The following is a 27039-nucleotide window of genomic DNA, read 5'->3' as shown; positions in this document are numbered from 1 at the left end:
TTAAATGAAAAGAAGCGTATTCGGTGATTTAATGAGACCGATTCGTCGTTCTCGATTTTATTACTTGGACGGCTTTTGTTCCGCGTTTAAAGTTGTTTTTAATTTCACTCGGAACGGTTTTCATTTTTACAAGAAAAAAAGACTGGAGATCGGTAAATAAGTAAAGGAAACAAATGGATATTTGATAATTGTATTGTATCATCGTATTATTTATCTTATCGTGGTAAAATGAGAAAAAAATATTATAGATTTATTTAACTAATGTTGATATGGATTAGGTGAGGATATAAAAATATTAAATGAGCCAGGAAACGCTTAATGATCTAACCCTTAAGAAGCGATGATTTATATATATAATTCGTATTCCAAGGAGAACTTCATTTTACATATTTTTTAGGAATATTAAACGAGCACTAATGTTGCACTGTTTTACTATTTCTTAATGTTCCTTACGAACAAATTATCCCCCTTGGCTGCATTATTTATATCACGCGTAAGCAGATACCGTGGATATCGGAGGCTGTTAATGCCTTTTCACAGCCTTAGTGTGAATATATTTTTATTTGATAAATGACTTCATAATTGCGAGTTTGCATACTAATGAAGAAATAACTCATTATTATATTTTTTCATACTTGCTCGAAGAAAAAGCAAAAAAATTATATTAACTTTAAATCTATTTATTATAAGTATACAGTATAAAATAATTAGTTTTTCTTTTTTTTAACTTAAATAGCATTCAACGAGGTAAATAAATTTTAGATAAACGGTCACGTAATTATTACTATAAAATTATTATAAAATTCGATTTAGTTGTTTATTAATGTTTGATGATTTAACAGGATAATAATGATAGTAATATTTAACAGGATAATAAATTTTAAATAATTGATTATCTAATTATAAAATTATTAGAAACCATTTAATTTTTATTGTTTCTTAACATAAATGAAATATTATGATACTTACTAGCAACATATAAGTAAGCGGCGACCGTTATAGTAGTAAACGATGGGGAATCGCCAGAAACTTCACAGCGATATTTTCCAGTGTGGCTTGGTTGCAAGTCCCTTAAAACTACGCGATGAGCATCACTTTGATTTAACTGTAACGTAATTAAAAGTAACATTAACGAAAATTAATTAACTACAAAAAATAGAGAGAATCGTAGTAATAATGGATAATTGAAGAAAAAAAGAAAAAAAAAACAGTCACAACGTTATAAACGAAGCACAATGAAATAAAAAAAATTCCAAAAAAAAAGAAAAAAAATAAACGTATATCTCAAAATTCTATAACGTATCAATCTCTCTCTCTCTCTCTCTCTCTCAGAGACGAGTTATTTTTACATTCGTTACAAATGTCAATATCGGACGCACGTCCGATAAAATGCTCTCGCAAACATGTTCTCACCGCCGTGCAATAACAAATTTAAAAGATTTCCAATTTATTGAATCTGTTTCAATTAAATATAAATCCCGAAACATCGTGTCCATCCACCTACAACGCGAGATAATTGTTTCACGCCGGGCATAACTTATTGGCGCAATTTAAATAAAATTCGACGGGACGATGGCCACGATGATAAAACACGAATATTTTCACCTTTGCGCGTCACCGTCAATTGATACCGTGTAATTAAATTAAAATTGAAAAATATGAAACGATATGAAGCGATCGGTGGCGTCGCGACTCGTCGTCCATACCAGCGGCCTGACCGGGTCAATTCAAGCGTCGATGATCATGGGAAGGAGGGGGGAGGGGAGGGGGATGGAGGATACGTACCATTTATTGCAAATCGATCGCACTTACTCGTTCCCTTTGACATCCTCGCACATTCGCCCGTTCATGACAAACAATACCTCACAACAACGATTAATTACATGTTGCCAGTGGCAGCGTATAAATCACACAATCAATTTTCATCGAGTGGTGTGTTGCGCTTACGGTGTGAACATTCTCATGATCCAACTTGCCAATCGTCGAACGATTATCTTCGCTTAACCCCTCGTCGCTTTTCCATCGAAAGAGATGTTGATGACAACGGAGAGGAGATATGGAGAGGATATGGAATTTATTAATTTGATAACGTTGATATTCGATTTTTTTATATTGATTGTGGTTGATGGAGTTTTTTCAACGGATATCATACAGTTTATCAGAATATATATATTTTATCTCTTGGATAAAAATTTTTACATCGTAAGTTTTTTGTTGTGTATTGTGATTTGTAATTAGATTAATTTTTTAAGCTGATTCACTTCGAGTCACTTGAAATTTGATTTTTGAATGAAACGAAATGCATTTTTATAATAATAATTAGTACACTATAATTAAAAAATTTGACTTTGTGCTTATTAATAGCCGGTCATATTTTGTTTGTAATTAATATTATATTGATAATTAAAAAGTTCGTAACAAAAATTTCCCTTCTCAATTTTAGCCTTTTATTAATTTATTTTTATTTTCCGTTTATTTGAATAATTAGAAGTTTTATTTTTTTATCAATTTAAATTTTCTTTAAAGAATATTCATCATACACTTGTGCACAATTGCCATAGGTGGTTGGAAAGGCACTATATCTAATTAGATCATGAGGTTGGATAGTGAATTAAAATTTAACGAGGGCAATTTTTATTATTAATCCTTTTATTTTCTCAATTTCATAATTCTAGTTTAATATAATTATCGTATATAATTCTATAATTACAGTGGTCTTCTTGAAATTGCATTAAAGATGCAATTCCAATACTAAATTTAATTTTAATATTTTAGTATTCTTATAATAGTAAATATAAAATTCAAATTGGATTTTTTATCATTATTTATTAACGGTAAAATTTAAAGAAAATTACATATACAACGAAAAATAATAACATAAATATAATCGAAGAGGTGTTTAGATAAAAAATAGCTAATATCGGTCTATGATTGGATGAAAATTTAATATCAGTACCAACAAAATTAAAAAATAAAAATTCCAAGTATAATTCTAACAAATATTTTAAAATCGCATGAAAATAATAGAAATATCATTTTTAATTTTTCTCTAATTGATCTAATTGTATTTTTAAGAAAATCTTCAAAATTGTTAATATTAAACCAATCTATAAATCATGCATAAATGCAACATTGTTAAAGCCGCGTTTATATTAACTGTACAAGCAAATTCAGCTTCAAGTTGATCAAAATCAACTGCGCAAGCTAAATTTTAGTCAGATAAAACAAACTTAAACTTATGTTGATCAATGTAAATCCAGCTTAGGAAGCAATTAGGGAGCAATAAAAAAAAAAAACGCCAGAATTTTTATTCTTAATCTTCATCGAAAAAAAATATTTCGAAATCGTGCTCGAATAGAAGAAAGTACGAAAGCTACAAAAACTATTTGTACTTGCTTTATTCCTTTTTTTATCAGATTTTACATTTCATTTTTCGCAGTTTCATCAAGTTTCTGTAATTAAATGAAACAATGAAATTTAATAATAAACTTGGATCGAATTAATTGATACATAAATATTATAATAAATGCAATATTTATTATAATACATTCAAATATTTCAGTATACACTCGAAATTAAAAGCTGAAGCTAAATCTAGCCAATACAACAATGTAACCTAAAACGATCCGCAATGCAATCCAAAAGTAATTCTAACATTCCAATTCCATTTTTTTTTTTTTTTTTTTTTTTACAAATGGAAAGAATGGAAAGAAATAATAATTTCCATCGGAGCAAGCAAGCAAGCAAGAGTGGCTAGTTTCGCTCGGAGGTTAACTACTCGTAAGAAATCTTGATGCAAGATTTTTCATCGTCGTGCCCGTACGCACGAATCGAGCGTGTAATTTCACATCGTAAGTGGAAAACACAACACCGCCAACTATTGTTTCATGCGTTCGAAGAATTACTTCGGATTGGTAGAAAAACGGATTGAGCGGAATTGCGGATGAAATGTTTCGCTCGAAAATAAGTGGGATTCGATCGGCGATGGGCGATCGACGTGCAGTCACGCATCGATGCATGGCTGTACATACTATTTCACACCATCGCGCATCTCTCATCGATTCGACAATTCTGCTGCCGGCCACGGCTACGCATAAATTCATCCCGGCTCACTGATAATTTTAATAATGTTACCGTTTGTGAAATACGAGTCGTACCCAACCCTATGCTATTCCCTTCGTTCCCTTCGTTCGTTTGTTTGTTTCGCGCGGTTGCAGCCGCACATCATCCCTTAGGCCTCGCGATACGATACAATGTATGCGTAACGGGCAATGGATTCACGTGAACAGGTACGCGGTGGAAAAATTATCAACGTAATGAGACTTCGAAATGAGAGAATAATTTTTCCGGCCGGGAAAATGATTTTAGTTACTTGAGCAAGAGAATAAACGACAGAATTCAGTTATACCTTCATTTACGTTTCCTCTTTGCTTTCACTTAATAAGATGTGCGTACGTAATGTACTCGTAGCTTGATGGTAATTTAAACAGTTGGTTTGCTTTCGAGCATGTGTGTGTTTTATAAGGTATTACGGTTTTCAGGTATCAGGTTCTGCACGATAATTTATTGATTAATGATATCTGAACGCGATATTTAATGTATAATATTATTAATTATCGTGTAATACGTTATATTTAATTTATCTGTGATGTGATATGGTAACGTGTAAATGATATGACTGAATTAAAAAATAAATTCAAAATATTATTATATATTTTATTTATATTTTTACTTAAAATAATATAAAAATTATTAGAAAATTATATTAATAAATAGTATAATCATAGATATTCAATTTTTAGATGTTTCTTGTTTACGTGAAACATATAGATTATTCATATAATTTAATATTGAAATTTCTTAGAAGTTGCTAGGATGAATAGGATTTTTACTTTATTTAATAATACGTATTACTTTATTATATGTTTTATTATTTATATTTATTTGAAAATAATAATTAACGTAAATATATAATATGCTTGCAAACGTTAAGTACAATATAAATTTTCTACGATAAACATAGAAATGAATTTTTAAACAGGTTCTATTTATTTACTTTCTTATAAGATGTTTATCTGATGATAGTATGCAAGAAATGAGTTTTAGACAATTGCTTTTTATCATTGTTACAAAGATAAGTTATCAATTTGGATGTGCATACAAAATCAGTTTTTATTGTATAAATAAAAAATCATATGTTTTTGTATCAATACAATGAAAGAATAAAAGATTCATATATACAGAATTAATTTAATTTCAATGGTAGAATTAATTAAGCAATTTATTTATTGGTTTAATATATTAGAATTGTAGAATCAATCCAGAGAATTGTTCCCAGATTTCGTTAGATTAATTAAACTGTCTAAAAGAACACAGCTTACACCCGGAAGCTTCGAATAGTTTCAACTAATCAGGATTTCTTCCAGATCAGCCGGTCGTAGCAACGGTACATTTTGCTTGGTCACCAATGTTTGTGAATGCTTTTAGCAAATTAGAATGCGACTGACGAAAATTTAACGTTCTATCGATCGTATCAAAATGAAATCTATGCGTCTGAATTCCCTTAAAAATGTCGATTTAACTTCTTCTTGTTTAAATTCTAAGTTAAATAAAAAGATCGGTCGACCACTATCAATTTATATTGAATTTAGAGATTATTTTTCAAATGTTTCTAATTATTTATATTTTTTTAAATAGTTTACATAATGATTTCAAATATATCTTAGTTATTTCAACGACAAAGATATTTCCTTTTGAAAGGTTTGTAACAAAAATAATTCTTGTTGCTCTTTTCTAATAGAACAGAAGAATATTCTAATATTTTTAATTTTTGCTTATATCGAATTAAAAAAAAAAATTTTTTTTAATAAAATATTCTTTGTAGAATTTTTACATAATTATTATGGATAATTATCCATAAATATATGTACATTTAATGAATGTATATTTCATGATCGTTATATTAATATCATGGACCAGATTTAAAATTATTGTTCTTATAATTCCCTCGATTATTTTATAAAAAGGAATATCAAACATGTAATAACAATGAGATATATCCCATTTTTTCGAATCCAGTACGAAATCTTTAACAAAATAATTAATTTGTTCATTACGCAAAGATTACAATGAAAATTATGCACATACATATGTGCATAATTCATGGCACGAAAAATAGGGAATACATTTAATTAAAGTTAAAATACGTGGTACCACCAGTATGTATAGTTTGTTAAATATAATTATATAATAAAGTAGGGCATGAATGGTAACAAACTTTCATGGTTTGGCGAATTTGGAGAAATATAATTTGAGAGACTCATTTCCGTTTCCTCGGTTCTCAACGATTGCACGTCAGGTGCGAGTGTAAAACGTGATTCGCACAGAATCGCCTTCCAACTTTTAATAAGTAAGAAATTCTAAAGGTGTTCCTAGCTCGAAATAACTCGACGACAATTCTCTGAGTAGCGTCCAGTGGATTACTGTTGTGAAACCGCCTTATTTTAACGAATTTTAACGAAGCAACTAGTTATTCGCGTTTAAAAAAGATTCAATTTTTTAATTTACACGAATCTTTACATATTTTAATAACGAAGCAACCAGTTATTCGTAAACAAAAAATTCTTAATTAAAAGTAACGAAATACATATCATTAATTTATAAATATAACAAAAACATGATAAATATAAAATAATCAAAAAGAAAAAAAGAAATTTCATTGATATTATTTTTTAATCATCAGTTACATACGAATGAAGTATAGTACTATTTAATGTAATATTTAATTTGCAAGTACGAATAGAAAATTGTAATGAATACTTACGAGAACTTTGTTACCCAATTCTCCAAAAGCACTTGTAGGTGGCATTTCTTTAGGAATGTATCGAAAAAATTCAAAACGTTTGTAGTACCATTTCACTGTGTACAAAGTATCTGATTCTAGATCGTATCCGCAACTCATATTGACGGTGGTGCCATCTGCTACGGCCAATGGAATATCGATGGATACATTCTTAAGTCCTCGCACTCCTGGAAATAAAGAGAAAATATAATTTTCATGCTAGAATTTCTATTAATACATTGCTAGATATATTTCCAAATGACTTGATAGGGGAAGTATAAAAAGAAATAATGAAAATAACTTGGAATTTCCTTGGAATTTTTTTATAATTTCAACGGATAAGATAAAGAATTGACAATTCTCGTGTCAATGATCCTGCATTTATTTGATTTCATAAAAATATTTATCCTTAAAACAACAAATTTGTTTTTTTAATTTTAGAAATTTTTTAAATAATTTTCATTACTAATAAAAAATCATGAATTTCAGAAAGTGGAACGTATAATAAAAAAAAATGAAATTTTTTCTATTTGCGAATATTGAATTGAAATTTATAAACGAGTTACATATTTTACCTTTTAAATAATCGGATTTATTTAAAATTTTCGTTTTCATTTTTTGGATAAAAGCTCGATAAAATTGATTATGAATATAAGTTAATTTTCAAAATTTCAAAAAATTTTAATTCAATCATTACATTCCTAAATTGTGCATGATGTAAGCATTAGATATTATTTAAAAATTTGATTCAATTAAAATAATTATTGTTAACATTTCAAACGAATATCTCGGACAGATAAAAAGAAATCACGTAGCATAAATCGCAAACATATCTTTCCCAAGATTTACTAAGTTGGGTGACAAGCATTTATCCTGTAATAACTTAAACAGACAAGTACTTACAAAACTTTCTACGTAAGCTTAGCAACGTCAGCGTCAGTGTTAGTCACCCGTGGGATTACGTTCCCAAGAAAAGAATTGCGTGAAAAGGCAGGGAAAACTTTCGACACTGGCGTCGACTTTTAAATATCACCCTGGGGAACTATGCGGTTTATTCTTTTCTAAATATAACGATATGCGCTTTTTAACTTTTTTTGCCTAATGTTCGTTTTATCCGAATCTCTTCGTTGTGTTACAAATTGTAATCACGGATAACCTCATTTTCGTGAAAGTTTCGAACTTAATTTATTTTTAACCGTACGAATTAAAATTAACGTTTATCTGAAATGATGACTTTCACAAGAAACATTATTATTCGTTGTGATTGCGGTATTTAATGTTGTGCGAATAGGTAAAATAAATGAAAATAAAATAATTTTATTTCAGACTAATGCAAATAAATATAAATAAATAAATATAAATAAAGGAAATGTGACAGCAAGAAATTTGTGATTCTTCTTTTAAAAGATAACATATTAAATAATTATTATATAAAATTATATTCATAAATAGTTTTTGTGTCTTCTATTAATACAGTATTCTATATTTTAAATATCTAATAAGCAGTTATAAAATTATGCGGTTTGAAATATTATTCTTATATTAAATGTTATTTCATATCGAAAAGATATTTACAGAGATTTAATAAAAGCATGTTAGTCTATATAAATAATCATAATCTCTTTATTATATATATAATCTCTTTTGATAAATGAAGAAATGATAAAATCATTTCATTGTTATTTAAAAAAAATCAAAGTATTATTGAAATTACTATTACTTCAAACAAACCGATAAATAATTAAATGAATCAAATTTCGTGATACAGAAAATATATATGAACATATATAAAAGTACTTTAAGTGATCATTTTTTTATTTCAATTTCGAATAACTTACATCTACGAAAAAATGTTACGTAACAATTTTCTTGTAATAATAATAATAATAATAATAAATAAATATAATATATATATATAAATATATATATATATAAATATATATATATAAATATATATATATATTTGCGATTAAACGAAACGGATATGCGATGTCACTGTCTATGGCAATGTTTGTACACTGGTGATAAGACGATATGTCATATTCCTAGCCCCAATTATCGCCAACAAGTTGAAAAGTTTGTCCGTTTCGTCGACATTTCGGCTTAAAAAGAGAGAGAGAGAGAGAGAAAGAGAAAGAGAAAAAAAAATCTGTCGCAAGTTAAACGTCTAGCTCGTGGATTTGCGAGATCAGCACGCGATGTACGTGAGTGGCATTTGCTATACTGGACTAACGCAGCTTCATCATTAATTAAGCGTTTTTCACGGAAACACGAAACTTGTTAATTATTCATGACACAACACACGGCCTGTTGTATCTTTAATATAATTAATTACTAATTGATCTAATTATATACTATATTAGCATGATATTTCTCTTTCTTTTATTCTTCTATGCTTCTTATGTTCGTGATACACAAAAAGCATACGAAATATTTAATACGACTCCATTATTGGAGAAATAAATGATTTAAAAATATTTATTATCGTCAAACAGAAACGCATTCAATGTAATATTCAGATACTATGGGGAGGGATTATTGTTTTATCTCATAAATATTTGAATCTTCGTTTTAAATTTAATTTTATTAGAATTTTATAGAATATTGAGTAAGTGTATATCATAAAATATCAAGCATGTATTATTAGGAATAATCAAATTGAAAAAAATTAAAAAAAATATATATATTAAAACGTAATGATATGTAAAGAGAAACCAAGTACCGTTAAAAAAGAAAATATTGTTAAATATGCATTGACCATTAGGTTTGCTTATGATTGACTTGCTAATGTATAGAAAACAGCCACGTTGCGGTTTAATGAGATGAAATTATGGATAGAAACGGAACATCATTCAACCTGGCCATTTCCTTATCATTATATCCTTCACCACTTCAACACTTGATACGTCGTATGCTATTCCTGACAAAGCAGTATGTTGATTTCATTCTATAGTTATCCAGCAATTACACGTATCCACATATAAATTATTGTGTATACAGCGTGTTTCAGAAATAGATAATCAAAAATTTTATCCTATTCTCTTTTTCAATATCTCCAAAAATTCTTCTTTTTTCAAGTATAATTTACATATTCAATTCTATTTTATTTTACATTTCCAAAATATCCTATTGATAGTCTAATACACTTTTTTTAACAAAAAAAAAAAATTTATTTTCTGCAGTCCAAGATTTATTTAAGACTTTTATGCTTTCCAAATTACAACATCCTTTTTTGAATCCTATTTTACAAATTTGCACATTTGACCATCAATCATCAAAGTAATTGACATATATACTCTACATTGCTTTCCATAAATCATTTCATTCGAATAATCAAACGTTAAATTTTATCATATCCGCCATAAAGCGTTTGGAACGTAATTAGATAGCCTGGTAACTGGTACACAGAATCGTGGATATAGCGTGGATTCCTCGCCAATCAGTTGTTTGAGCGGGGGACTGGGCAGAAGGGATGGGCACTCGACAAATCATTTCAAGGAGATTTAAATACCTGTTCCCTCGCTAATCACCTCGCTAATCTTTAATTACTGGGCCCCAGCCTCCATACCCGATCGTTATTCGCGTCACGCTGCCTCTCTTGGTACACGCACCTTCCGTTTTTAGAAGATGAGACCTTCCCATAAATAACAGTACCCATCGAGACAATGGCGTTGCATAAACTCGCTACCTATACATCACACCTCCCCTCCTCCCGCTTTCCCTTAAATTATCGCTCGAATAATAGGGCGAGCTAGATCCCAAAATCGTTTTCCTTCACGGCCACTTTGCCCCGTTCTTCGTCAAATTGCGCAGCGAAACGTTAAACACAGACCATTGGGATTAAATACACTACTGTTCTGTTATTTGGGTCTCTCGAGTCCCTCGTAAAGTTCGTGCTTTTATAATTACGGTATCGCTTTATGGGCGATCGATTTTTGTACGTGATTACAAATCTCTCCTAAGGAAGTGAGAGGGGGAAAAAAATTCATGCTGCTCGATATAATAGCTCTGCATCATCGATTTTTAATTACCGTCGATTTACGAATCGATCGCGTGCAATCTATGATTTTTGTAATTGGAGTGATTGATTGAATTTGTATCGCGAAGAATGGTGATTTTTTGTTCGATTGTAGGATGGATATTTGTATATTTCTTCGTCGAAAGTGAACGATAAGAATAAGAGGTATTCTTTAGAAAGATTAAACTGAATATAAATAGATGTTTAATGTTTACTTAGTGTAGTTATGAATTTGTAGTTCATTTGCGTAGAATGAATGTATGTGAAGGATTCAAGCATTTCTTTATTCCTCAAACTTTTAATTGATAAATTAATTAACTACATAGTTTGATATTGATTTATCATATTAAAAAATTACAGAATAAGGAGATTTTTTTTAAATGTTAGAAATCTCATAAATCTTTAAAAATAAACATGTTAAAAATTTAATGAAAATAATTTGATTACAATCAAATTAGTCAGAAGCCAATAGTTCTTTTGTTCAAAAACTAATCATGATTTCATATTTTGAAGTAATATGTTTCAAAAAATGGATCTCTCAAAATCAATCATTTTGGCATCTGAGAAACTCGATACAATTTTTATTCGTATTTTATTGTTCAATAAAATTTTAATTAAAGGAAATATTTCATTTATACGGCTTTTCATAAAAACTTTTATATTGTAAAAGTTTATATTATATGTATATTTAGATAGCATGGAATGCTATTAGTCTCTTATCAATTTTATGAACGTACATTTCCATGAAAATATCACGACAAGGAAGTTTATGTAAAATAATTCTCAAGCAGAGAAAAATCTCTGTACAGATCTCTGGGAATTGTTCTCATTCATAAACGTGGGTGTGTCAGTTCTATACTTTATATTAGTTCGCTATAATTAGCGAATGTATCAGATCTCGCAAAAGAAATCAAGTGCCATAGCGGATTAATGAATTTCTATTATACAGATTCTTCATTCAGATAGTTAATTTATACCGAATCGCATAATTGGCGTACAGTTATTCGCAGAAATTTTTCATCATCCATTATTAACCTTACCAACAATACCTAAAGTCTCTTCGACATTGTTCAATTTCTGATTTTACTTATTTTTTCATAATAAATATTCTATTCTTGGAATAGAAATTAATAAATAAAATAACGAAGATTTAACTGGATTCTAAATCTTCTTAAGGAAAAATTCCTGATTTAATATCTGACTTAAAAAGTTTTCTTGCACGTAATTGACATACCAATTTTGGAATATAAATCGTTAACAATATTCCAAATAATAATGATTCGATAGATTTAAAACCTTTGAGATCTGTGAATTCAATTTTTAATTTCAGAAATTATAGCTCGTAATAAAAATATAATATTGATAGCAAATACGTCAAATAACGAATTGAACTAGATTTGAAAATCCTGAAAAGATTTCTGATTTAAAAAATTTCCTACCAATAAAAATTCCAATATTGGAATATAAATCAAATAAACGTTTTAGTTAAATTTAAAAATCTTTTGAGAGCAAGATAATATGTGTGATTCAATTTTCGATTTCATCGTGATTATCCTAGAATACAAATCGATATCAAATGAATCAAGTAACGATCGAATTAAATTTGAGATTCTCTTGAAGGGAAGATAAACATTTAATTTTTTACGTAAAGCAAATAAGATATCTTATTATCATAAGGATTAACCGCAAACGCATCCAAACGTATATAAAATCATGATAAATTGCCTTTAAACGTATCGTTCTATTTCCGGATGAAGATGTTCCGCGATTTTAAATACCCCAATCAGAAATTAATTACATATATATTTTATTTAGGGAGCTTATAGCGAGTATCTCTTCTAAAAAGTCTTCCAAGTATTATGCATATCCTTGGCAAGATCCCCTACGGCCCGCAAAGACGGAAAAGCCAAAGGCGTAAAGAGCTTGTACTTTGAAATGAGATCCCTTTCTTTCTTCAGAACTCAACTAAATGAAACCCCATCTCTGATACACAGCCGGTTGCCGAGCCTTTTATTGTTTTCTAAAAGACGGGAGAAAGAGACCAAGTGGAAAAAGTCTTTGAAAATATTTGTTATAAAGAAAATATCATACCGAATGGTCTATATAAATCTGCTGGAAGATCAAAAGAACGGGGAGGAGACACGGATAACAATATTTGATGACGGTCATTTCTTCAAATGTATGAATATTGTATATTTTTCGGCTCTGATGATTATTTTCAATGTTTCGAATATTAAGCCAAGTAGTGGTGATAATTGAAGATGGACAATATTTGAGAAATAATAATATTTTCAATAGCGGTCAGTGGATAAATTTTAAAATGAATTAAAATTAACAATAATTGAAAACAGCAACATTAAATAATTTTTGTTTAAATTTATGAATATTATAATATGATACAATGTTCATGTACGTTTTAGCAAGATAGTTTTAAATATTTTTAATTAATTAGAATATTAATAATGTGAATAGATTATTCTGAAATGAAGAATGTTCGCGGTATTTCTGTGGTAAATTTTAATATAACGTATAATAAGATATAAGTGATTAATTAGATTAATAATTTCGTTTTATATGATTGCAATTTTCCACACAATTAAAAATAATTAATTTAAAACTAATTAAAACTCCATTAAATATGTTACTTTTTATCTCGAAATTAATCAAATGATTAATACTTATTATTTAATTGAAATAAAATATATTAGAATAGGTTTAAATATTTCGAGAATTATATAGAAATCACTTTTGAATATTTAATTTTATCTGTATTCGTTATAGCTCGTTATAGCTATGAGATATTACGATAATTGATTCATTGAACTCTCTTCTATAAAGAGATATTATATGACTTTAAATTCGTATAATTAGATCCTTTCATTTTAAATTTACATTTTATTTTATACATAAATTTATTTAAAGTTTGATGAAATAATATTATAAATTCTCAAGTTAAAATTTCGATTATATACAAATAACCAAATATTTCAAGAAAATTCAATTTCAATTTAATCATTTTTTAGTCTTTCTTACGTATGTTTTCAAACTGAATATTTTTTTATAATTCGATACCAACATTTCCTATTCCTATAGTTTTTCTGTTTTTCTGTATCAAATTTTTTTTTTCAATAACAAATTTTATAAAAATTCGAGCAAATTTAACGATCCAAACGAAAAATTTCCATTACAGATTTTTTTTTTATTTTACTCACTTTACTTATAATATCCGATACTTAAAATCAGGATTGTCAAATTTAGTGAATAATTCTTCCAATATTAGTTTTCATAGATTATTTCATAGATATTTCAATAATTTGTTATTTAAATTAATTTAAATAACATAATTAAATTTAATGTTTTAAGATTTTTTCAAATAAAAAATAATATGTAAATATGCATATAAAATAATATGTAATATGTAAATTTTAATAGCTTGCAAAATTATTTAAATTATTTGCAAAAGTTAGATCAGTATTTTTTAAACAATTTTCATCATCAATTCTAATCATACATATCATAAATTCAGACACAGAGGGAGAATTTTATTAAAATTTTAGGAATACATATATTTATTATTTATAAAATATTGTTTTTAATATTAATTGAATTAAAATTATTCTTTTTTATTATTAAATATTTCTTCCTTTCGAAATAACAAATTATAACAAGCATCAAAATATATTATCACTTCAAATAAAAATTTTCTTCTTAAAAATCACAATATACCGCACAATATATAAATCTTATTTAATTTTATCTTGTCATTAGATCCAAAAATCAAATAAAATCCTATCATATAACGATCAAAAAATTATCAAAATCGAAAAATAAATTTAAATTCCGATCGAACAAAAAAATCATACAAAAACGACAGATCAACTTTAACCTTCAATAATGGAGGGGCAGCCGATATTAACCCATGGAAAAACTAGACATTAATTCTAACGATTGGTATCGATTCGGCCGAGAAAGTATCTGCACCAGACGATCTTTTAATCCAACAGATGGAAGTGTTACGATCGACTGGTATCCGCTACGTATCCGGCCGTATTTAATTTCCAATGGAAATCGAGAAATCTATCCGGTGGGGGGGGGGGGTTGGCTCAGTTAATATTGCAAGATTCAGAAGCGGTCGTTGAATCTTTAAAGTTTTCGAGTCCGTGCAGGGCGATGGCCAGTAATCGGACGTTGAAAAAGGATTCCACCAGGTCTCTCGAAATGGAACTTGAACTTTTATATGATGCTCGTAAAAAAGTTTTATAATAAAATGTATATCTGAACGCGCGCATATATGTATAAGGGATATAGTATGGATAAGTATTCTGATGTCGTTTAGTTGTTTATGAGTATTTTTCGAACCGTCTCTATTTTCTGGATCATTTCGTATGATAGTTTGACATACTACTTTTTGTTTGATAGATTAATGTAGCGCATTACAAATGTTATATATCAGTATGTTATTTTCTTTTCACTGTTTCACTTCTATTTGATCTTTCAATTAGATCGTGTTTTATTTTATAATTTTTTCGATTTTTTTTAATAAATCAAAATAAATCATAAAAATCCAATTTGTTTTTTTAAAATAAATTTTTAAGATCATCTTGAATTTTTTTTATATAATGTTATAATTTTTTTTTTGTTTATTATGTTAAATAGATATCGAGACGAATTTATTATAAATATGTATATGTACATAGATTTAATATCCAATATTAAATCTTTTTATTATATTTGTGAAAGTTTATGTTATTAATTATGATTGTGCAAAAACATATTTAAATAAAAGAGCTTAACATTGATCTAAAAATATATAAATCTGAAGAGAATAAAAAGAGGGTAAATTACACGTATATTAAATAAAAAGTGAATTTAAATTATTTAATATAATATGTATGTAATTAATAACAAATTAATTCGATATTATCGGTTAATCGAATAACTTAGAATGAAATGATAATATGCGATAGAATAACAATGAAACAATAGTTTAAATAGTAGAATATATCGGATTAAATAATAAAATGAATAAGATGTAAGTCATTTTTTATTCTGTGTGAATTTTTGTACTCACATCTCTGATAATAGTATATTTCTAATTCGATTTTCCCTCTCTATTTTCATGGCAAGCGTATAAAAATGTTCTAAAAATCAATTTAATATTAATTTCAAGCAGATTTAATACACGTTCATTAAATACAAAATTCCAAACAGCGCGGAAAAACTTTTGGAAAGTTTTCCATATTATCGACATTTTTGAGTTCAAAAATTATCGACAATTTCATGAATTTTCTCTAATTCTTCATAAAATTTGAACAGAATTATTAGATATAGTTAAAAATTCAAAATACACATCGTAGAAATATTTTAAAAGTAATAAAATGATACAGAATTAAATAGGATAATATTGAATAAAAATTTAAAAAAAATAAATAATCTATAATTTAAAATGACATTTTAAATATTTATGAATATTTTATTCAATTTATTTAATTTATATATTGTTTTAGTGTTTGTATCTAAATTATATTTTACCTTAAAAATTATTGAAAAGAATATTTAAAATTTTAATATTTTAAATTTTAAATATTTTTGCACGGTTTTTAAAGAGTAATTTCGAGTTGCATCAAGTTAATTTCAATGTCAAGTTAATTTCATATTTTAATTATATTTTATAATATAAATTTTTGAATACTTCTTTAGCTTGGATTTTTATATTTATTAAAATTGTTTGTTCATACAATTAATGAATTTCTTCAAATACATTTACACAAAATACTAGTTTCGTGAAAAGAATATTTACTTCGTAAAGAAATTAAACGTAGCTTTGTTTATTAAAGCGTTTCTGAATATACATTTTAATACCCATCTCGTAATAGTGACGTCTTATTAAACGAGATTGCATACGCTAATTGTACAGATTTATTTTCGCGCTGTAGATGCATGCTTTCAGATAGTAATTTAATCTCTATCACGCTATTGTTCTTCTAACTTCAAAGAGGAAGTTTACTGTTTTAAAGTAGAAGTTACATGTTAATAACTTGTTATAACATTTTTATTAAAATAATATGTTTCCGTAATATGTTTACGTAAAAATTTTTAAACAAAAATATAAAAACATAATAATTTCTAATTGATAATATAGTATACATGAAAAATTAAGTTCATCTCAAAACTTTTAGTTTATAATAAAATATACATTCGATATGATTTTTATTAGTTTTAAAATATTACGTTTTCAACAAATATTCCCTTTTTAATTTGAATTTTTTAAAACAAAATTTCGACTTGCTTTCTATGCTTGACTTTTTTTTCAAGCATTTTTCGTTTCAAAGTAATAAACTCAAGGATAGTAGTCAGTGTTATATCAATCGCATAAAAACGATAATATTTCTATAAAGTTAAACATTAATTATATTGGGAGTAAGAATTTTTCAAAAAGTTTATCAGTTAATGATTTCTTTGATTATATATGGTAATAAAATTATATATGGTAATAAAAAGGGTTTAGTGAATATGAATCAAAAAAATATTTCGTTTCAATTAAAGCAAATGTTTCTTCTTCTGGTTATAAAAAATTTTCTATAACATATTCTTCTTCCATTTTTTCACAATTTTAATTTTTAATTTAACATTATTTAATGTTTAATTTCTCATTATCAGAAAATTACGTTCTCTTATAAAAATCTACAAAAGATTTCAATTTCATTTCGCATTTTTTGACATAATTCATACCATATTTTTATCAAATTTCCAAAAAAAGAAATTCAGAAATTCGAGACGATCATCATTCATTAAAAATCCAAGAAAAGAAGCAAATAACTTGAATAATCGAAATGAAAAATACAACTTTGAAGATAATCAATATACTTAAAAGTTTTACCATCTTTTATCACCATATATATATATCGACTTACACTTACACAGAAATATAATTCGATTATTAAAACGATCCTCGTTTCAAAAACTATTATTCCCTCTTTTTCGTCACGCTAAGAAACAATACGTATTCGAAACAAATATACCGCAGATAGGAAATGCACCACAATAGAGTTCCCAATTCCTTGTTGTCTTCTCTGGTATCAACTTCCCCGCGTACTCATCATTCTCCGCCTCTAGATTCAGCTGAAACCCTATTCTGAGCGAGCTTAACTTCGGAAGTATGTGCCCCGTGTTTGTACACGGTTGTGATTTACTCCCGGGTTATGTACCTTCCATGACTGGTTGCCATGAAAACGCGAAGGAGTGGAAATGCCAAGAAGAAGGCGCACGATGAAATTTGTCCGTTTTCACTGTGTAGCGTGTGAGATATAGTAAATTCGTCGATATATCAGTGGTGGTCTCGTTGAATTGCTTTCGAAGCTTTCAGTAACGCGCTTGCCTTACGGCATCGTAATCCTTGGGGAAGTTCATGCTGGTCACATTGTGCTGATACGGCTGGATCCTCAAAATTAGTGAGATTTCGGAAATTTCTGATTTCTCACCGATCCTATTTTTAAAGTTTAATCGAATATGAACTGCTGCTTTATTTTCAACTTAAATAACTTTATTTTAACTGTTTGAATGTTAGTGGAAATGTGTTTGTAAATTTTTTAAATAGGTATTTTAACTATGTTAACCTGAGAATTATAGTTTTATAGTAAGCTGTCATTTATAGAATATTTTGAGAAACTATATTTAAGATAATATTTGAGAAAAGGATAGCTTTCTTTCGTATATCTTTATATTTTTAGTAATATTGTTTGATGTTGTTGAATTGAAAATCAAAATGAAATTCGATCGTGATCATTTTCTTATAAGTAAAAAGATCTTACTTTTGTTCAAAATTAATTTTTTCTAGATTTATATAATGTTACTTGGATATATATTTTTCCATAGATTGAAATGTTAGGGGGATAAAACTATTTCGTTTTCTCTTGTTTCATTTAAGCTGCAAGTTTAAATAGTTTATAATTTAAAAAATAATCTTTAATCGACATTTTATATATCAATTTTTGTACTTTAAAATCAATCTTTTGAAAATATCTCACACTTAACTCTATTCATGTATATTTATTTTGTATTTTCAATTAATTTCTATGGAAAATTCAATATAAAATCCATACTCCAAACGAATTTTCGATCATAATAGATGTAAATTAGTTTCCATACCTTTTACAATTATAATCAATTTATGCATGCAATGCAAAATAGTATTTACATTTCTACCTATATTTCATTGTCAATAAAATTTAATTAAAGTGTGTCATACCATTCTTTGTTTTTCTCATTGTTTTCACAAATGTTATTTTATCATTTCTTTTTTTCTGATTCTACATTTTATCGAAATGATATAAAATCCTCCACTTTAATCATTTCTCTCGATTTTTCGTTCGTGAAAAAAGATCGGCTGACAGTTAAATCTCGTAAATATAATTGAATTATTAGCATAATGTCAATGTATCTTTAGCAATATGATGTTTGACACGTACAAATAATATAAAATATTGTCTACAATTTGAAAATATCTCCAATATGTAGGAATTAAATTTTTTTTTAATCATTTTACGTAAATAAACAATTATTACAATAATAAATATAATAATTCAACTTAATATAAATTTACTTTTTTTTTATCACAATGCCATAAATGATTCAAATTAAAAAAAAAAAACGCTTCATAATTGAGATCTTAGAAAATATGATGAAATTACGCGTATCGATCGAGAAAAAGTTGAAGAAATGAAATGTTAACGTTGAACGTTAATGTGTTAAAAGCAGGAAAGTCTGGTTCAACAACCACGGAAGGTGGGAATAGTCGTAGAAAACATGAGAATATGAGTTCATTGTTGACTACGAACATTGTAGGCTTGTAAGAGGATTGCACCTTATCCCCTCCAACCCTATTAGTATAATATACAGCTATTGTTGCTGCACTCGCTTCCTTATAACATCGTGTACGCATCAACGAGAATGTATATATTTCTCTTTATTACATTCTTTGTAAAATTGTTGCATCGAAACCGATCCTACGATTGTTTCAACTGGCTATATTTTATTTCACACGATCAATGTTAGAAATATAACATATTGCCGAGTATTCGAGTATTATGAATTCTATTTTTACTCGTGGTTAAATTTTTTGCGATTAAAAATTAACAATAAAATATAAATGATGAATCGTGAAAGATGTGTCAATTGTTATAAAATATATTAGAGAATTTGTTGTAAATCATAAGATGTCTCGATTAATGAATTTTTGAATCATCTTTCAAAGGATTCAATATTTCAAAATTAGAAAGATATTTCAAATGAAAAAAAAAAAACTATTCTATTTTATACAAAATCTAATCTAATTTACAGAAACATAAAAGAATATTAATAAACACATATAATAGACACATACGTGTATATCTAAATTCATATAAACACGGGCAAATTTAATAAAATTAATTATTTCTTGAATCCGCGAGAACACCACAAATTCTTAAATAGAAAAATAAATTCTTCGTCGCTTATTTTATATTTCGCAACTTTTATCTAAAAATCATTTCTCCAGCGACAATATCGAGGATATTCAAGAGTTAAACGAAATCGATAAACAAAACATCTTTGCATCGCATCCCAATTCGATGAACCCTATTATTATTTCACACCGCGTAAAAAGAAAGGGAAGCCTAATTCGATGCGTCATCACGACGAACGGATAAACTAAAACGCGTGATGCATTATCGCGAAATTGCGAGGTTTACGACGTATCGGATCGTACGGTCATCGTAAAGCTGATTACCGATACCGGATGCGGAAATAGAAGTTCCGTCGGTATCACCTGTCGTTCATACGTTACGTCGTCGATACGTAATGCCGCTTCCTTCCGTCAAGATGGCACGTGTTAACGCTCATTCCACCCGACATTCGATGTGACGCAATAGCACGCGCCCTGTCACGAGATAAGCCGATGGAATTTGACGTTTCCTTAGCTCGGTCTATAAATAGGGTGGAGGAGAACGAAACGAGATGGTTACAGGCGGTGATGCGCATCCTCGTTGCGCACCGCAATTACTTACGCAGTTCTCGCGCGTTTTTTTCCGTTACGCGAAATTATTTTAACCTATCATTCTCGTGGAAGCGTGTAACGTTTATGGTTCACGTACGGGGAGAGCGCGGTTCGATGATGATTTCGGTTCTTCGGGAACGTAGCAGCCAATTTTCATAGTAGATAATTTCCATTTTGTACGGCGATTCGAGAAAGTATTTACAACAGTTGGCCGGGGGAAATTTTACGGGTATAACATGTTTGCGTAATTTTGAAAAATTTTTTAAAATTTTATTAGCACGGTACGCGCATCTAGACTCCTAGGAATTATAAAATGTTCGGTAAATATGGAATGTGAGTAATATTTTGAAAAGTTATAATGGAATTATGCGCAAGTGAAGGGCGCAATGAGAAAAGTAATAAATTTTAATAATTATATATCAGTAATTTTTGATAATAATCAGAGGCGTGGAATATTATAAAGAAAATTAGAAAGGAAATGTTTACGTAATAATTTTAATTCTGATTTAATTCTTAAATTAATATATCTATATTAAGTAATATTTAATAACATATTTATTCATTAAATTTCGTATGATTTTACGTGTTTATGTAATCTATGATTTCATATTGACCAGGTTAATTAAGCGTCCCGAATTATTCAAATATGATTCTAATTTTGTAATAATTTCGAATCAATAATCGATGCATAGAATCATAGAATCACTTAATTATATATATAACGTAAACGTTTTTTCTCGCACCAGATACAAATACATGAAAAAATAATTTCGCAAGAATTTGTTTTTAGAATTTTCCTTAATGTTCTATTTACATATACTTTGCAAGTTTGCATTATGGAATCCATTATTTTCATTTCATTAAATTTTTATTCAATAATCGACTTATGCGAAATTATACGAAATAAAAACATATATTTATTACATCTAGAAACAATTTAGCTTTTAAAAATAAAATCACCATTTCTTTAAAAAATCGTACAATTTTTATGCTTTGAAAAGAAATATTCATTATTTTTAATGACTCTTTTTCTCTTTTAATGAGAAGAAACGAAGTCATAGATATTTTTTTTTCTTTCCTATATATATATTAAATGATGTTAAAATAATTTAAACGAACAACATTCAAATAAATCCAAATAAAATATTCGCAAAGTAATCCGCACAAAAAATTTCTTTGAGTTCAATAAAAATAATATTTTTTGCAAATAAACGTCTTGCCATTATAAGTAGTGCAAATTATCTTTTCCTCTCATCAGTTCCTCTCAACATATTCACAGTGGTTTGAATTAATAATCTGAGGATTGGAACAAGTCCAGTAGCATATACTATATGCCCCTCGCATCTCAAATGATAGATACGTTTAAATCAGAGTTAATAAATGATTTAATATAAAGGCAACGAATTAAATTCTAGATCAATAATTCCCAATCTGAATCAAAAGTTTTTCTCTTCCTGTCATTTTCACGATGTTAATGACATCGTTTATTCGAATCCCATTAATCGCCAAATTTTTAATAAAATAATAATTCTTATAGTGATCACAATTATATTATCCTGATTCCAATTTATTTCCAAAATTTTTTTTGCAAGAGAAAAAGAGGATCGCTTTAAATTATTTGAATTTAACAAAAAAAAAAAAAAAAATCCGCAAAATGCGTGAAAAAAGTAAGTTTCTTCGTGCGTTTCTTCTGCCGACATGGGAATCAAGGAACCAGATGCATCGGAAAAATTACGATAGCCATACGCGTCTGCGCGACGATGTATGCAACTTCTTTCGATCATCACCGAGAGAGTTAATGATTTTGTTCCACGTTCCATCGAGGTGAACGTTGTCCACGTTTTTCTACCTCTTCTCCTTGATAAGTGCACGCGCGAGCCGATATATATACAATGCACAACGCGGTTCCGCATTCGAGAAACGCCTCTTCCTGTTGCCACGTCTCTCTTTCCACGTTTTATTTATCGTTTCACGCAGCGCAGAACCGCTTCTCTACGGTTCTGCCCGAGACTTTCCGGGGCTGTGGTGTAATGAGTCGGGCAGACATCATCGCCCCCGCATTCTTTCGCATTCCGGTACCCACGCTTCTTTCGCGCGGAGTCGTGCCCGCGTCGAAAGTGCAGCTCACCGTAAAACGCGACCTCGCGCTAGATTTTAGATTTCGCGTAAACGCCTTTTCGTTTCCCGTGTTTGTTCCAACAATCTACGTATCTACTCCCATTTTCGTCGGTTAATTCAAACTTGGCATGTCTCGAGGAATTTTTATATCACGTATTTTTTTATAAAGCGATACGAATGTTTCGCGAAATGTTTACGTTATTATTGCTCAATGCTATTATTCATTTATTAGGATTGATCATTAATTGATCCAATATGTATTTTTAGAAAATTTTCTGTTAAAAAAATAGATTATATATATATATTTTTTAAACAATCAATTTTTAAGTTTTTATTTTTTCGAATATTCTTCAGAAGTGCTTACATTTTTAATAGAAATAATAAGAACAACTTTTGTTTTTGAAATTATTTTATCGATTATTTATTTCGTTAAATTTAGAAATAATTCATTATTTGAATTTCAAATCATTCTTAATAATTAATTTTTAACGATATTGTATATACTGTTAGATCGATGAGATTTTATTTTCTAAGATAAAATTTCGAATTGTATAATTTTCTCGAAATCGTATCATTTTGTATTTAAGAGCTAACAAAGTTAACAAATTGCCAAGTTTCGATTTTTAAAATTTAAAAATTTATGAATTATATTGAATAGAGTGTAAATGAAGTTATACTTAAAATATTGAAATCGTATCTATATTATTTGACACGAAGAAAAATGTCTTGTGTGTAGAAAATAAATTGCAAGATGGAGGGCAGCGCGCGGTACAAACTACGAAATGCAATGCAAACACGATACGAATCTGCAAAAGCAATTTGAATTTGCCGAGAGAGAATTTAAATTGCTTTCGAACAGTCTGAATTACAAGGTAGCTTCAAATTGTCTTCTAGCAATTCACATCCGGTTTGCATGATAGAATTCATTTCTAGTACACACAATATTAAAGTGAGAAATTTAACGACGTCGTTCCGAATAATTTGAACGAATCATTGCAGCCACTGTCGCTGAATTTCAGACGAATGTCCTCGATCATTTTCAAAAATGAAACGTGGACTCAACAAATATATATGCATGTAATTTTATTTTTCGACTTTAGAAATGATTAATAAAATTCAATATGAATTTATTAATATTTCAATTGTTCTCGTTTTAAATTTTTATTATAATCGAAAAAACGTATTTTAATTAAAAATGAATACGAAATAATATTAATTAACGTTATCAGATTTTTATCGCGGGAATTCTATTCCATTTTATTTCAATCGAATATTTTTATCACGGATTTTCTATTGTATTTTATTTTAATCCATTAATTGAATTTGATTCTATTAGATTGAAATGAACGTGAGTTTTTGTGATGGAAAAAAAAAATCAGAAATACGCTTATTTAAATTACCTTATACATCATAATAGCATCACAATAGTATCATATAATTTTATGAAATCTTTTCTTTTTTTTTTTTTTATGCATATAATTGTAATATTGATTTCATTCTATAATTAAAATACTGTATCTTTCATATCGAATTTTGAATATAAATTAGTTTATTTTAAATTATATAGATTGTACAGAAGAGTATTGACGGTAAAAGACGATAAAAGGAATCAAAGAAATTAATATAATAAATTTATTTAAATGGAGGTTAAAATATAAATTTCATTTAATCGAGTGACATTTTGAGTCATGATGTATAGTAGATGCTTGAATGACAATGTAACCTGATAGCGAGAGGAAGGGTGGAAAACTGAGAGGAGATAGAGTGTGCTTCAGGGTGAAATCTGTCAGTCCTTCAACCTTGTTGTGACAACTACATCTATAAACTCTGGACGCTTATGTAGTTGGTGATCTCTAAAGGAAAGTGTTAGCAGCCACCGAACAGGTGCTTTGATTGACAAGATTTCCCTACAGATGTGCATTTAATCCTTTCTAAAAACAGGATACCTTATATTTGATAAACTTCGACAAGGATGAAATTAATTTATTAAATCCTTTCCAGGGAATTTAATTTTATCATATTAAGGACTTTAATTAATCTTTTATATCTGAATACCTATGTAGAATTGATTCTCATCTTTAATTATTAATTAAATTATTTCAATATCTGGTTTCTTTGTGATTTATGATTGAAAGATTTTTTTTTTATTATTATAGGGATTTAGGGATTTTATATTATATATACTTATAATATATATTAGTATGTACTAAAGAGATATTAAAATAAAGAATTTAAAATAATTTAAACAAACATTGAAATATTTTTGAGATTTTTTAAGAGGATTAATATTAATATCAAGAGATAGAACTGAAGAGATAGATATTAAATTATATTATGCTTCAAAAACCAGATTTTTAATTAATTTGAAATTATTAGGCTTTTCTTTTTAAACTTGATGAACATAATTATAAATGACTATAAATATTTCAACAAATGTCATGATAATGTGTATAAAATAATATACTTAGAGATAAGTAAGTTATATACGTTATTATATAACATATAATAAGTGCAAGTGATTACAAATTTTTAGAATATAAAATAAATTAAAAGTGTGTTATCGACATTGAAACCGACATTGATACGTTCAATTAAAATGCACGATATTCGATTTCGTTACAACGAAAAAGAAAGAAAGGAAAAAAAAAAACAAAGAAAAAAAAATTAGAGTAAAATTGATGACGAAATTCCGATCGTTCGCGTACCAATTTTTATTGTATTTTCTTATAAAATCATTGAATCGTAACAAAATCGTTAAAAATTAATTTACGTTACTTATTCATTTGAATCTTGTGAAAAAAACTTTACAGTTCTGAAAATATTATTAGCCATGGCCCTGTGATCAGAATTCAAATAACAGATTTAATTAAATTCCATGCCAATGGGTTTTGATTTTCTGTTATCGTGCTCGCGGATGTATTCAAATTGCACCAGTTTCCGGTCCAATTGCCAATATAAGTATTGAAAAAATACAGATAAGCAAAAATGAAAACACCATTTCCGTGATAGAATAATTCTATCTGTATAACATTATATTTGATTAAAAATTAATATTGATACAAAAATATTTTCTACAATTTTTCATTGGGGTTAAAGTTTTTCATTCGGGTTTCTGTAATATATTGATATTTTATTTTATCAATTATAGTTTGATAGTTCAAAATAGATAATTATTTTAAACAATAAAGTAACAAAAATTATAAAAACTTTTTTGAATGAATGTGTTATAGTATATTTTGTAATAGGTTTTTTGTTATTTTATTAGGTTTTCTTTCTATTTTTACGATAAAAAAAATAAATTCGCTTTTATTTTCGTGACATCAAATTTCGTTTTAGATTTCTTCATATTTTTCATTATATTTAGATTGTCCAAATTATTTAAAAATTTATATATCTCTCATTAGGCAAATATCTAAAATATTTATAATACCTCTAATCTCACTTTTTTGCACATATCTTCTGAATCTTTTTGAAGATTTTCATTTTTTGATGCTTTTATTTTTAATTTCTTTGAAATTTTATCCTTTATATTTTACCTTTATAATTTTTACATACTTTGATTCTTTGAATCTGCGAATAGCTCTGAAATCTTATTGCAATCTTTTTATCTTTAAATCTTTAATTCTTTCAGTTACTAAATCTTTGATTCTTCTTAGCTTCCTACTTTTTTGCTATTACTTTATAGTCTTTTAAGCATTAGCTACATCATGTATAAAAGAATTTTTAATTATATTACTTAAAATTAAATGCAATTTATCATAGTGAATTTCTCTAATTAACTCGTGTATATCTTTATTTTTAATTCGTGAATATATTACAATGAAGTACAATAATATAGAGAATTTTATTAAATTCATTCAGAATTTTTCTAACTAATTTCTAATGCATAATAAAATTAAATATATGTCTATATATGCATATTTGTAATCTGTATTTACCAATTAATCTTTTTACATTGAATAATTTATTAAACAGTGGCTATTGGATCGCAAAGGAATGAAAAATGAAATTTTGTAATTATCCAATAAA

At 27.6% G+C, this 27039-nt stretch overlaps 1 protein-coding gene across 2 annotated transcripts in view; it reads right to left on the bottom strand.

Moving 5' to 3' along the window:
* LOC122713162 overlaps positions 1–27039 on the bottom strand; it is a 61126-nt gene that overhangs the window by 6751 nt on the left and 27336 nt on the right. For both annotated transcript variants that reach the window (XM_043933362.1, XM_043933363.1), the window contains 2 exons: positions 6824–7029; positions 970–1105 (listed from right to left, as the gene is read on the bottom strand). In XM_043933362.1, the coding sequence (XP_043789297.1) occupies positions 970–1105; positions 6824–7029 (342 nt within the window). The remainder of the gene's footprint in view (positions 1–969; positions 1106–6823; positions 7030–27039) is intronic.

The sequence above is a fragment of the Apis laboriosa genome, unplaced genomic scaffold, assembly GCF_014066325.1.
Source record: "Apis laboriosa isolate Shangri-la unplaced genomic scaffold, ASM1406632v1 scaffold231_cov149, whole genome shotgun sequence".
Lineage (NCBI taxonomy): Eukaryota > Metazoa > Arthropoda > Insecta > Hymenoptera > Apidae > Apis > Apis laboriosa.
Note: the sequence above shows the minus strand (reverse complement) of the source record. Positions and strands in the feature narration are given on the sequence as shown.